This window comes from Candida pseudojiufengensis (assembly GCF_024610245.1).
Source record: "Candida pseudojiufengensis strain CBS 10847 chromosome Unknown scaffold7, whole genome shotgun sequence".
NCBI classification, from domain to species: domain Eukaryota; kingdom Fungi; phylum Ascomycota; class Pichiomycetes; order Serinales; family Debaryomycetaceae; genus Lodderomyces; species Lodderomyces pseudojiufengensis.
In genome coordinates this window covers 697,177-710,810 of record NW_026261527.1, presented here as the reverse complement: position 1 = coordinate 710,810, position 13,634 = coordinate 697,177, and the positions used below count along the sequence as shown (strand labels likewise).

Here is a 13,634-nt window from a genome sequence, read left to right as displayed (position 1 = left end):
TTTTAAGGTGAGATAGACAGATTAATTCAAGTTTCTTTTTTTAGACAAAACGTCCCAGATATTCTATTCAAGCTAAAGTAAGAGAATCCTTATTTAACTCTAGAACTCTCTCAGCGTGTCCTACCACTTTCCCATATCGATCTTTCCTTTTTGAATAATGTTTCTAATATTTGGCATGTCAGATTTCAGCTTTAAACTCGACAAGAAAAAATCATCAAATATGACACACAAGATCAGAGATCAAGCCCCAACCAAGACTAAAACAGATCTATAAGATTCGTTCTAAAGATCTCAAGAATAATAATCAATTATATTCATTTCGATTATAACATCATTCAAACGAAGCAAAGAATAATCTTCTAGTTTTTTTTATATTTATTAAAATGGGTGCATCATCAAGTATACTAAATGAGTTCATGGAAGATACGAACTTCAATATAGAAGAAATAGATAGATTAAGAAAGAGATTTATGAAATTAGATAAAGACAAATCGGGAGAAATAGACAAAAATGAATTTTTATCGATACCAGGTATATCATCAAATCCCTTAGCTACTAGATTAATGGATGTATTTGATAAAGACGGTGATGGAAACATAGATTTTCAAGAATTTATAACTGGATTAAGTGCTTTCAGTGGGAAATCTTCAAATTTAGATAAATTGAAGTTTGCATTCAATATTTACGATATTGATAGAGATGGATATATTGGGAATGGGGAATTATTTATTGTCATGAAAATGATGGTTGGAAAAAACTTAAAGGATGAAGAGTTACAACAAATTGTTGATAAGACTATAATGGAAGCAGATCTGGATGGTGATGGGAAATTGAATTTTGAAGAATTTAAAAATGCGGTGGATAATAATACAATTGCTAATACTTTGACTTTAAATATGTTTTGAGTTGAAGTTTATACTATTTATTTATTTATTTAATGATGATCACGAGGAAGAATAATTATTAGTCGAGAGAACTTGCAGCGAGAAGTCGAGATCTTGAATCTCTTGAGCAACGGTGATTATGATAGCTTCTTGTAGAAGACTTTGATGTAAAGGAAGAGACTTCGATTTGAAATTAATTCAGTTCTTAATTTACAGGATGAAGGATTAATACAGAAATAGAATAGAATCTATCAGTGACAACTTCATCGGATCTGAGTTTGGATCATTTTTTAAAAAAAAAGGTATGGCTCTATTGGTATTCTTTCAAGCAATTCTTAATAAATATGCATTTCAAAATTAGTAAGAGTGAATTTAGCTGATTTCTTGCATCTCCGATTGTTTTAATTCTTCGTAAAGGTTCTTCCAATGTAACTTCCAAAAGTAGTTTGTTGATATTGACTCCAATTCTGCTACGAATTGGTGCAAACTATTGTTATTTTTGAAAAAAATTGATGTTTCAGATTTGAACAGACAAAAATTATTTAAAGTAATCATACCAACTACGGCCTAGGTCAACCATACTAATTACACAACAATGATATGTTCAATTTTGAATCAAAATTACAAAATTTGATAAAATGGATAGACAATAAGGATTGTCTCTATTCTCAAAATGCCAAATTGAGTTCGCTAAATCCATCATCAGCAACAAATTCATCAAATCAATCATATATTTCATCAAATTTAGTAGTTAAAGATGTAGAAGGGTCAGGTAGAGGTATATACACAAATGCAACACTTACCAGTGATACAAAGATCATCAGAGTTCCACATAAGTATTTATTAAATTTTAAAACTGTTTTGAGTGCTTTGTCAAGGTATTTGAAAAACACTTCAGTTGACACAGGGGATGATGAAATTACAAAAGTTTACAAATTGTTCACTCTTGAAGAATTTTCGAAATTAACTTCATTCCAGTTATTGTCTTTTTATATCACATTGGAGAAAAAACGAGGATTTAGCTCCTTTTGGAAACCATTTTTGGATACATTAGCTTCTGAGGACGATTTCAAATTTATGCCTTTGTATTTTTCCGATAATGTCTTTGGTCTTTTACCTAAAACGACAAAGAAGCATGCTACAATAGTCAAGACAAGATTTGAGAGGGATTATGAATTAGTCAAAAATTTGCTTCTTTCAAAGAATTTGGATAAACAAACCGTTGAGAATCTTCTACCTAAATCTGAATTTTTATTATCTTGGCTAAACATTAATTCACGTTGTTTATACATGACATTACCAACAAGTCATACAACGGAGGATAATTTCACTTTAGCTCCATACATAGATTTCATCAATCATTCAGATGACGATCAATGTCATATGAAAATTGATTCTCTTGGTTTTCATGTGACTACCAGCACCAAATATGAAGTAGGTGATCAAATATTTTTTAATTATGGACCTCACTCAAATGAGTTATTGTTATGTGAGTATGGATTCATTATACCTCATAACAAATGGGATGATTTAAATATATCCGAGCAATTAATAAGTAAAATGTCTAACTCTCAAATTGACTTTTTGAAAGATCAAGACTATTTTGATAATTATACACTAAACTCGGAAGGACTATCATTCAGAACTGAAGTTTGTTTAGCTACATTACAAGAACCGATGCCAGGAGAATCTCGAAAGTTAAGAGCATTAATAAACGGAATCATTGATAATGAATCCTACAGGAAAGGAAATACCATACTTATTAAATCGATTTTGAATGAAATCATTCATGAATCAAATTCACATCAATATTTACAATTCTCAAATGCTGATAACAATAATGATAACAAACAACGTAAGCAATTGATAGGAGCATTATATAAAAATAGATCAAAGTTGGCTGAAAATTATTTGATGTCTATCTAAGTTGTGTACTATATGTATCTAATAAATCTTTACCAGCTTCAAAGTCAAGAGTCTTGCCTAAATCCAATTTCAAATTGATTAAATTGCAAAGCATTGAATTAATTAGAGTAGTTCTGTTATATTTTCTTCCTAGGAAAGTTATATAGCCGTTTAAATTATTTATCTCAGTATGTCTCAAATTCCTGATATCTTGTCTCATTGATGAACTGTTTTCTCTTGTGGACTTACAACACTCAAGAACTATTTCCAAAAGTCTATCTTCATTTAAAAATGATGCGGACTCTTCAATATTTGATAGTAGATCAAAATATTCCAACTTTAAAATTTCTATGCTTTCTTTTATTATCGATTTGAATACGTTGATAATTTCTTGCGAATACAATAAGTCGCCATTTCTCACATTGTATAATCCGGTTATTGGATTAATGCAACAGTTTATTATGAGTTTTTCGATTTGGTATAGTAGAAATTTATCGTAATCTAAAAAACTTGAGTTCAAATTAGATATTTCCAAAATGAGTTTGATTAGTCGTGGCAATTCTTTTCCTTCTTCAAAGGAGTTACTTACTAATAATTTACCTTGCGAAGCGTGATTTACGATATTTTTTTCATCAATAAATACTCCATGAGTAGTTATACCTTCAAATATTGAAGGAATAGATTTGTCTGAGCTCCAAAACCTATTAATCAAGTTTTGTTTCATCCCCATTCCATTTTGGACTATAAAAATATTGGAACTCGAAGTAATGTTATGTATATATGGTTTTATGGCAGATTCGGTCTGATATGATTTAGTAGTTATTATTAAATTTTCAATTTTTTCATTTTTGCCTGGTTTTTCAAAATTATTTGGTTTTGCATATTCTATATCAAATGATGATACTTCTTGCTCACTCTCAAAAATTCGAGTCAATTTTATGTTTGTAGTATTATTTTGTAGTGGTTGAGGTGAGGATGATGGGAGGATTTTTTTATTGGGACGTAAAAGTAAAATAGGTGATACTTGATCATTATATTGTTGTTTTAAATCATGAGCTAACAAGGACCCTATTGCCCCGGCTCCAAGTATATGTACTTTAAGTTTTTCACCAACTTGCGATTGTAGTATCCTTGACATAGAACTCTTTTGATCTGAAGATGAATAGTTGCAAAATAAATCAAATTTAATTCTCTCTCAGAATTTATCTTCTTTAATTGCAACAAACTTACTTACTTATAGAAGACAATCACTATGTCTGATGAAGAATCCGATGAATCCATATTACTGATACCACCGTACATTGCGCCTGATGAAGAACCCGTAGTATCAATGTATGTGATACCACCGTACATGCTTGACACATACAACGGCTCACAACTACAGAAAGAACTTTTTAAAAACAATCCACAATTGAGTGAAACCAACTTGATAACACAAGATTCCCCATATTTTTATAATTCACAATCAATATCCAATGATAAAAGCAACAACGAGAATAAATACAAATTTTCAGACAATCCCATATTGAATCATCTAATACAGGAGAAGATTCTATACAAGTTAAGCATACTTGGAGTTTTGGGAGTGAATCCAATGGAGTTTAACAGATATGATGAAAAGTACATATATGAAACGTTTGAAATATTTAAAACAAGAATATTGGAGGAAACAGAAGACAGTAATGAAACTGAGAGTAGAAGTAGTAGTAATCCATCAACTAAAGATTCTTTTGGTGGTAATAATAATTTCAAAACTTTATTTGCGTCTGACGAATTAGGAGAAGTTGGATTTATGAATTTATATAAATACAATGAAGAGTCAAAACTAAAGTATGAAAAAGATCCAATTTATAAAATATCATGCAATCTACCTTTAAAAAATTTGTTACTAATTAATGATGTTTTCTATAAAAACAAACTGAATTATCAACCAAGCTATGTCACATTCGGTAAGGACAATGATTTTCATTATCAATTACCTTTGAATTGGACACCATTAATACCTTCCAAGCATGTTAAATATCTCAAAGAGAACTGGGATCTTAATATAGATAATTCCTCAGGCTATTCTACCATAAGTTTGAAACAAAATAGCTCAACTTCGGGGGATATTAGCAATACTGTTGATGTCAACAAAAGTAGGTACTATAATTTTATCACAGATAATTCAATCAAATCATCAACTGGGATCTTTTATTATGAAATTGAAGTCAAACAAGTTCTAACTCAATCCACTAATTACAAATCTATAATTTATATGAATGATTTATCAGTTAGTTCTAATTCGACCATGGAAATTCTAGCCGGATTTACAAAAAGGTTCGTCGCGTACGACACAGTGAAAATCCTGTCATCCACAATAACGCAATCGAACCTTATAGACTTAGAGAAATTGAAAAATGATGTATTGCATGACGAAAACTCAGAAGGATTTTCTAATTCGGATTTGAAAGTTTTGTTAAATACCAAACCAGGTGAATTCAAGGGTAGTTATGCTGTGAATTTTGCTGATTCTTCATTCAACAACTCAATTAAAGGCTCCGAATCACAAACTCGAACTCAAATATTAAATATGAATAGAAGATTAAGTACAGCTATTAGAAATAATCAAGTCGAAATAGACTCAGGTAAGTTAGATCTTGGCGTACCTTTCAAAACCAAATTGATAGAAGATGAAAATAGTCAGAGGATATACAAAACAGATGTTGTAGGTTGTGGTATAAATTTTGTTAATAAAACTATGTTCATTACTTTGAATGGGGTTTTAACTAGGATAATTAACGAAAAAGAAATGGCTTCCAATCATTCGAATTCAAACGACTTATTTGAAAATTCTACAAAGGATTCGAATGACGGGGTTGAGTTATATCCAATGTTGGGATTCAAGTTGAACGAGAAAGATACATATCAGGATGAGATCTCAAATGAAGATTCCAGCACCTGCGAAGTTACAACTAATCTAGGGTTTAAAGAATTTAAGTTTAATATTAAAAATTACGTTGATGAATTTAAGAATGAAAACCAAAAAAGCACATACCTATCGTTGATAGAAAAGATGAAAAATCAAAATAACAAGGCAGATGATTCTGAAGATTTGAAGATAGAAAATTCCATATTGAATACCGACGAAGATCCTGAAACAATGAATAAATTGATAGAGGGCTATTTGGTTCATAGAGGTTATATCAGCACTTTTAAAGCTTTCAATACAGACATAAAAGATCTACTGACTGAAAACGATCAGATGGATAATGCTGAAATTGACAGCGGTTTTGAAAACATTCTTGATAGAACTTATGCTATTGAAAGACAACACATACGGAAGTTGATGCAAGAAAACAAATTTGATGAAATCATTCCATATCTTGAAACAGAATTCTCATCGTCTATATTCAGGGACACAGTATTTGCAAATTCAAAATATGAAATCAAAAAGCTTGACTTTATGTTTACTTTGCATAACTATTTGGAAAGAAAGATATACTCACATAAATACCTGGACTACTTTGAATTCACTGATAATGTGCAGGACCTTTTTAATAAGGCAATATATCAAAGAAATCAACTTTTGAAAGAATACTCTGGTCAGTCAGCAAAAACTGATGAAATAAACGAAATTTCATCACTACTTTTGATTGGACGGTTCATAAATATGGATAATTTTCCAAATGCTACCTTGGTCTTGAAAAATTTCAATCTACAGTTTGAAAAAACTTTTGACCTAATCAACTCAACTATATTGAGATTGAGTGGATATGAACCAAAATCAAATCTCGAAAATATATTCGAAAAAGTGAATCAGAATTTATCTAAATTGGTTAAAAACGGTAATGGTGCTGAATTTATGTTTTTGAATTTGGAAAAAGATTATGTTGATAGTTAGTTTCCCATGACAAATTTCTTGAGTACTACTTCGTTTTTCTTCTTTTTCTCAGTTTTGATTCTTGTTGTTCGTCGTCTTGTTTCAAAGTTGGCCTCGACTCCATTGCAAACTTATCCCAACCTTTAATTTCTGGATCAAATATATTCCTCACGCTTACCAAAATATCATCGTAATGTAAACTATAATACTTTAAAGCCCAACCACCCTTTTCCAAATCATTAAAATTTGTCGTTCCCTTCTCAGTTTTCACAATCTGAAATAAAACAGGCAAGAATTCCTCTACATATTCTTTAACACTGTATTTTATATTGGTATTAGGGCGTGAAGGATCAATCACGTAATACATGAAGGCTTCGTCACTGAAAAATGGAGGAGTTCTCACTTCATCAATTTTGTATAAACATGATAATAATAAGCTGGCAGTAGCAGGTCCAATTCCTCTCAACTTACACAATTTTTTCATGGAAGTCTTAATTACTGTCAAATATTCATCCCAGTATTTGCTTGTGGCATTTGACCAAAACGATTTTTCAGGTAATGATTTGAAATAGTTCGTCATTATTTTGAACCCCTCTTGAGTACACTGTTTAACCTCTTCTTCTGAATTTGATCTAATCAATTTTGGCAAGGTTGGGCGAAATTTCCCTTTGCTTAATTTCCAATCCATCAAATTCACAACTTCATCCTTAGTTAAGTACGCTTCACCACGTTCAAAATCATATCTTTTCTTTACTATATCACGCAATTCATTGTCTCGCCAATGATCTAATTGTTCTAAAGTTTTGGTGTTGTTGTCAAATTTTTTACTAGATTGATCGGATAACTCTTTGATAATTTTCTTATATAACAATTTTTCAGCTTTAAATATGAAACTCAACATGATGGTTTTGAAAATTGGGTAAGATTACTTATAAAGATACACTAAAATTTTAAGTGGTAATTAAACGCGTCTCTCATGGGTTTACCAATTTTCAAGACATTGCTAAAATACGTGCAAAATAAGTACAAGCATATATTTATAGTTTCTATTTACATCACATTAAACCCTACCGAGGCAGGTCAGTCATAACTTGATTTCTCCCAACCAAATCTCTTTCTTGGTGAATATGAAATTGGATATTTCAAATCCATTACAATATTTTGTATTAAGGAATAAAATTGTGAACTTATCCAATACAAAACTAATGCTGCAGGTGCATGAATTGATATAGCCATCATAAATACAATTGATAATCTGGAAAAATTTGCAATTGCATCAGTTATAGTGGGTCTATATTTCAATTTTTGAGTTAGTCTTGCTAAATCCAATGTTTTAAAAGTCCATTCAATATTACATAATGAAATCACTCCTAATATTAGTGGAAACACATGAGTAGGATCAGCTACTGCTAAATCTTGAAACCACAAACAACCTTCAGAGTAGAGTGTAGGATCCAATGCTTTATTGTGTAAATTATCCCATGAAGACCAACCACTCAAATCTCTCATTGTTATTGACATTATGACCCACAATGGAATTTGAAACACTGGTAGTATGAAATTTTTCCATAATTGTACGTTATATTTTTTGAATAATTGCTTTTGACGTTTTCTAGTTTCCTTTGTACTTAATAATAATATTTGCTCATAAGTCATATTAGTCATTGGAGCTAAGGTAGCTCTTGTCGTTTCGTCAGTTTGTGGGTTTTGAATAACTTTGTTTGCATTGGATACTTTTTTAGCTAAATTCATTCTTAAAATTGGTCCCATGGCACTTATTATAGGTTTTAGTGAACTTTGTTTTTGGATACGTTTTCTTTGAATGATCGCTAGCGGCAAAGTCCATATCGATCGTAATGTGAAAGTAGTAATTGGTATTAAAGCCCACCAAGGTAACCCAGTAAATTCGTGTAGGTTTTGGAACGCATTTGTAAATGTAGTTATAAGGACATTATGATCTATTGAAAACTGCCGTATTTGTGAATTAGTCTGTGGCACCAAAGATCTCCCTAAGGGCTTTATAAAACGATTGGAGCACTTTCTTGTTATCATTGATCAATTTTTCTATTCTATCTCAAATCATTGGACTGTTGATAAGTTTATGCAAAATTGGAACTAACAAATCTACTCTACATGAAAAATTGATAAAAAAAAAAAAGTAAATACAGAATCAATCATTATCACGACTCAATAACTGTATCAACTAAAACAAACACCACAACCGTCTATATTCATGTCAACAAGATCAGAAAGAGCATGCATGCTTTGTGGCATTATACAACCGTCAAAACGATTTCAAGATGATGGATGTCCCAATTGTGAATCATTATTACACTATATGGAATCAGGAAATATAACAGAATGTACTTCTCCATCGTTTGAAGGATTAGTTGCATTAGGTGAAAACAATAAAGGATCTTGGGTGGCGAGATGGCTTAGAATAGATAGTTTTGTAGCTGGATTATATGCGGTTAAAGTTAATGGGAAACTACCTCCTAGAATTGTTGATCATTTGGAAAATAATAACGTTATATATCGACCAAGAGATGGAAGTGCAGAAGATTAATTACACTTTGGAGAGAAAGTACAGATTACGAGTCCGCACAAATGTGTTTCAAAAAGTTTGGAAAGATTGACTTTATTTATGAATTTTCCTCTATGCTAATATATTTTATAATATACGTTATGTTATGTTAGGGAAGATAATAGTTTTTCAATGTTTTGTACCGTACTTGATTTATCCCATTCGTTTCTGTCCTTCCAAACAATATCCATTAATCTTGACATTATCATCTCTAGCTTATCGACACTGTAATTTTTGGTGGCTTTAACTAGTTTATGTTCCAAATCTGTCAAGTGTGATTTATTAATTTTGATTTCTTTTGTTGTATCAATGTCTACAAGTTCTTCAGCTTCGGATTCGGATTCTTCTTCTTCTTCTTCCACTTGTTTTTGAACTTGAATTGAAGTTGGTTTTTGAATTAAGTTTTGCGCAGGTTCTACTGGCACAGAATTCTCAACATTTTGAGGTTTTCCATTACCTAACAAATTCATTGAATCGGTTTTATCGAATGGACGTAATGAAATAGGAGCTTCAAGTGTACCGTTTTGAGTAATAATTTGCTCTGTCACAACATTGTCGCCAGTTTTTGATCCATTTGCAATTACTTCTTGCTCCTGTACTAAATCAATTACAGTAGGTGGTTGATTTTCCAATTGTTTTTTCAACTCTTCATGCTCTTTCAACAATTTCTCTTGTTTTTTCAAATCTCTTTCTCTAACTTCTTGACAAGCCTTTAAAAATTCAGGTGTCGAAAAATCATCAATACCAAATTGTGCATTTGTTATCATTTCATTTGATTTCAAAATTCTATCTCTATCACCTGATGTTATAGAATCTTTCAAAATTAATTTCAAATCTTTTAAAAATTGCCTTGGTTCACTGTAAAAACCATTCCATAATCTTTCTTCAATAGTATCTAGATCCATATTGTAATAATTTTTCCCAGTGGCAAGTTCCTTTATCATATTTTCTTTACCTTGATCATCAGATCTTATATATTGAACTTGATAATTGGAGAAAGGATTTTGTAAGATTTCAGGATCAAACAAATGATACAAGAAACTTTCATCAACTATTGGCTTTTTAAAACGTTTATACCTTACTTTGAATAAATCCATTAAACCAGCTAATTTGATTTTAAGTACGTTTTTCAATTTAGTATCTTGATATTCTTGTTCTTTTAATTTTTTCTTCGTCATTTCTGTACTATTTGGATTAAACTCCGGCTCAACTATCCTCAATTCTTTTAATTTTCTTTTTGGTCTATTTTGTATATCATTTATAAATTCGTAGGGTTTCATTTGTATGGTTTTCCATAACGTTTGGAAATATTTGGATCTCTCAGATTTATTTGGATTTTGTAGTAAAACGTTATTTTGAGAACTTTCAAATCCAAATAAAAGTTTAATTTTATCGTCTAAATCTTCTAAAGTCGTTTCAGCAAATCCTAAAAGTAAGATTTTTTCATTACTTTTTAAACCACGAAGTAAACTTGATAAGGTAGCTTGTGCAGACTCAGGTAAAATTTGAAACCATACGTCAATTGTGGGTATTAATATAATAGCAGGTTGGTGTCTTCTTGCCTCAATAAATGTTTGTATAATAGTCAGTTCTGCAGTTCTAGTTGAATCTCCAAACATAGTACCTAAATCTAATGATTGTACTTGAAAACCTTCCAAATAATTAAGAACAGCAGCACTTAAATATTGTTGACCATTACCTTCATGACCACTTACTAATAATTGTGGCCTACATACTCTAGAACTTTCAAGGCTTTTCAATAATTGTTGTTTCGCAAATCCGCCATCTGGGTCATTCACCGTTGGATCAAGATATTTAGCTTCCTCCAATGCTGTTAATTTTTGACGACCTGGAACTTGTACCGAGTTGGGAATTAAATCATTTAATTTTAATATTATATTGTCATAACTAGATTGGAGTAGTGGTTTTAAATGTTCCGGTAGTGGAGAAGAACCAGATGAAGTTGACCTGGCACTTGATGGTACAATCTTGTCCAAAGCTCTCATGAAATCTTTGGCAATTACCTTCACTTTTTCAGGTTTGACTGCTAATTTATGATTTGTTTCATAAATTTGTGGATATTTTCTTTGAATACTATTTAATGCAGCCTCTGTACATAATGCTCGTAAATCCGCACCTCCATATCCTTTTGTAAGTTCAGCAAGATTCTCAACAAATGAATCAGTTAAAGGAGGCGTCCATTTTTTTGTATGAATTTGAAGTATTTCTTTTCTTGCGTTTATATCTGGTAAAGGAAAATAAAATTCTCTATCAAATCTACCTGGTCTACGTAATGCAGGATCAATTGCATCAGGTCTATTTGTTGCACCAATTACAATCACTTGTCCTCTATTATCCATACCATCCATCAATGCCAATAAAGTTGAAACTATACTTGCATGAATTTGTTCTTGTTTTGAAGATCTAACGGGAGCTAAACCATCAATTTCGTCAAAAAAAATGATTGATGGTTGTTGATTCTTAGCTTCTTCAAATAATAATCTCAATTGTCTTTCAGCTTCACCAACCCATTTACTTAAACAATCAGCTCCTTTTCTCATGAAAAACGTAATTTTACGTTCTGCCGTTGAACAACTTGCTGCTAATGCTCTTGCCATTAATGTTTTACCAGTACCTGGTGGTCCATGAAATAAAACTCCTCTTGGTGGTGTAATTGCAAAATTTTGATATAATTCAGGATATAAAAGCGGTAGTGCCACCATTTCTTTCAATTGATTAATATAATTATCTAAACCACCAACAACTGAAAAATCAATATTCATATCAACGCCTAATGGATCAGTATCACTTAGATTGTTTTTATTTTTCTTTTTATCATCACTCCCACCAGTAATTAATTGTCCCTCAGATCCTTTTCTTATTTTTGGTTGTTTTTTACTTACAGTAGCTTCTCCATTCATTGGTGCTATTTCATCTTCTGATGTATCAGAATCACTAACATTTTGACCAATGGCGGTCAAATTATTTGTATTAGTCAATCCAGGTAATGGTATTCCTCCTGGAGGTATATTTGTTCCAAATAAAGAAATAACATCACTTCCACCAAATGGTCCAGCTGTTGGATATAGTATTTTACGGAATTCATTTGGTTTTGCAGTAGGTCTTCCACGTCTACCTCTAACATTCGTTGGTGTAGTTGGTCTTTCAGTAAATAAATCATTATTGATTGGAGGTGGAATAGTATAATCAACTTTTGTTCTTTGACGTAATTTATGTTGTGAAGGTTCAGATTCATGCATTGGTGAAGAATCATATAAATCTGCTATTTCTTTTTGTATATCATCAATATCTCCTTCTTCCTCTCTCGTTTCATTTCCAATTAAAGTCAGATCGTCTTCTTCATTCAAGGATCGACCAGATCTTGTTGTTCTTCTTGGTTCAACTGATACGGACCTATCCTTTCTTTTACGTCCTCTTTTTTTCTTCGGTTTAGTATCATAATCATCTTCATTATCATCCCAATCATTTTCATCGTCAACGATAAAATTTTCACGTTTTTTCCGTCTTTCAACATATTCATCATCATCTGATAGTATTAATTCATCATCTTCTTCACCAGAATCAGCATCCTCTGCTTTAAATTCTTCATCATCAGATTCTAACTTTATCTTTTTTGATCTTGTTTTTCCTATTCCTCTTCTCAGTCTTTTTCTTGGTTTATTAATTTCTCCATCGGATACCTCGTATTCCTCACTGTCATCATCTTTCTCGGGGGAAGAAGGTCCTCCAAATGGATCGTCTTCTTCATCCACAGAGTTCGTTTCCTTAACTTCATTTTCTGTATTGACTTGTTCATTGTTGGTAGTCTCGACATTTTCTACCTGATTTTCGTCCTTCTCATCTCCTGTATAATCGTCTTCTGTCGTGTCAATAATTTTGGATTTTTTGCTCATAGGGAATCGTAGTATCTTATGACAAAGCTAGGTGTTTTCAAGATTATGTTCACGATATTTAATTATTTTGTTCTATAGTCAAACAAGGCAATTTAACGAAGATTGAATAATGAGCAAGTTGACCTAGCCGTTTGTTTCGTCCTAGATTGAATAGGTTTAATATGTGTTTGTAGTTCTCAAATGATGGATTGATCCTCTAGTAATTGATTATGGTTTTATCATCACTATACAATATCAATATTATTGTGAGTTTATTGTTTAAATTAATTATTTTTGGTTAAGACACGCTACCTGCCCCATAGTTAAGAGTGTTGAAATTAATAAAAAATTAAAGAGATTCAATATTGAAAAAAAAGAATAATATCATCAACATCATTGAAAAATCTTCTAAAAGATCATGTAAATTCGGTTGGATAGCATTTTCCATGATCAAAATCAAGTGAGGGATACGAAAGATCAAGAGCTGTTTGTAAAGTTTACTCCAT

The 13,634-nt window shown here is 31.4% G+C and overlaps 8 protein-coding genes across 8 annotated transcripts; 4 read left to right on the top strand and 4 right to left on the bottom strand. All coding sequences in view use genetic code 12, as the record gives it.

Moving 5' to 3' along the window:
* Positions 1–383: 383 nt before the first annotated feature.
* CNB1 (calcineurin regulatory subunit B) lies at positions 384–905 on the top strand (the record flags this gene model as incomplete). The annotated part of the gene is made up of 1 exon (XM_051756944.1): positions 384–905. The coding sequence occupies one exon, from the start codon at positions 384–386 to the stop codon at positions 903–905; it is 522 nt and encodes a 173-aa protein (XP_051615266.1).
* Positions 906–1,484: 579 nt separating this feature from the next.
* KGF55_002277 (protein-lysine N-methyltransferase) lies at positions 1,485–2,810 on the top strand (the record flags this gene model as incomplete). The annotated part of the gene is made up of 1 exon (XM_051756943.1): positions 1,485–2,810. The coding sequence occupies one exon, from the start codon at positions 1,485–1,487 to the stop codon at positions 2,808–2,810; it is 1,326 nt and encodes a 441-aa protein (XP_051615265.1).
* A 254-nt stretch (positions 2,811–3,064) lies between these two features.
* Positions 3,065–3,927, bottom strand: KGF55_002276 (2-dehydropantoate 2-reductase; the record flags this gene model as incomplete). Its single annotated transcript, XM_051756941.1, has 2 exons — positions 3,065–3,068; positions 3,191–3,927. 2 exons carry the CDS (start codon positions 3,925–3,927, stop codon positions 3,065–3,067), a joined length of 741 nt encoding a protein of 246 aa, XP_051615264.1.
* Positions 3,928–4,041: 114 nt separating this feature from the next.
* Positions 4,042–6,672, top strand: KGF55_002275 (glucose-induced degradation complex subunit; the record flags this gene model as incomplete). Its single annotated transcript, XM_051756940.1, has 1 exon — positions 4,042–6,672. The coding sequence occupies one exon, from the start codon at positions 4,042–4,044 to the stop codon at positions 6,670–6,672; it is 2,631 nt and encodes an 876-aa protein (XP_051615263.1).
* A 25-nt stretch (positions 6,673–6,697) lies between these two features.
* KGF55_002274 (uncharacterized protein) lies at positions 6,698–7,552 on the bottom strand (the record flags this gene model as incomplete). The annotated part of the gene is made up of 1 exon (XM_051756939.1): positions 6,698–7,552. One exon carries the CDS (start codon positions 7,550–7,552, stop codon positions 6,698–6,700), a length of 855 nt encoding a protein of 284 aa, XP_051615262.1.
* Positions 7,553–7,731: 179 nt separating this feature from the next.
* Positions 7,732–8,703, bottom strand: KGF55_002273 (membrane insertase; the record flags this gene model as incomplete). Its single annotated transcript, XM_051756938.1, has 1 exon — positions 7,732–8,703. The coding sequence occupies one exon, from the start codon at positions 8,701–8,703 to the stop codon at positions 7,732–7,734; it is 972 nt and encodes a 323-aa protein (XP_051615261.1).
* A 181-nt stretch (positions 8,704–8,884) lies between these two features.
* Positions 8,885–9,217, top strand: KGF55_002272 (transcription elongation factor; the record flags this gene model as incomplete). Its single annotated transcript, XM_051756937.1, has 1 exon — positions 8,885–9,217. The coding sequence occupies one exon, from the start codon at positions 8,885–8,887 to the stop codon at positions 9,215–9,217; it is 333 nt and encodes a 110-aa protein (XP_051615260.1).
* A 122-nt stretch (positions 9,218–9,339) lies between these two features.
* Positions 9,340–13,149, bottom strand: KGF55_002271 (uncharacterized protein; the record flags this gene model as incomplete). The annotated part of the gene is made up of 1 exon (XM_051756936.1): positions 9,340–13,149. One exon carries the CDS (start codon positions 13,147–13,149, stop codon positions 9,340–9,342), a length of 3,810 nt encoding a protein of 1,269 aa, XP_051615259.1.
* Between the last annotated feature and the right edge of the window lie 485 nt (positions 13,150–13,634).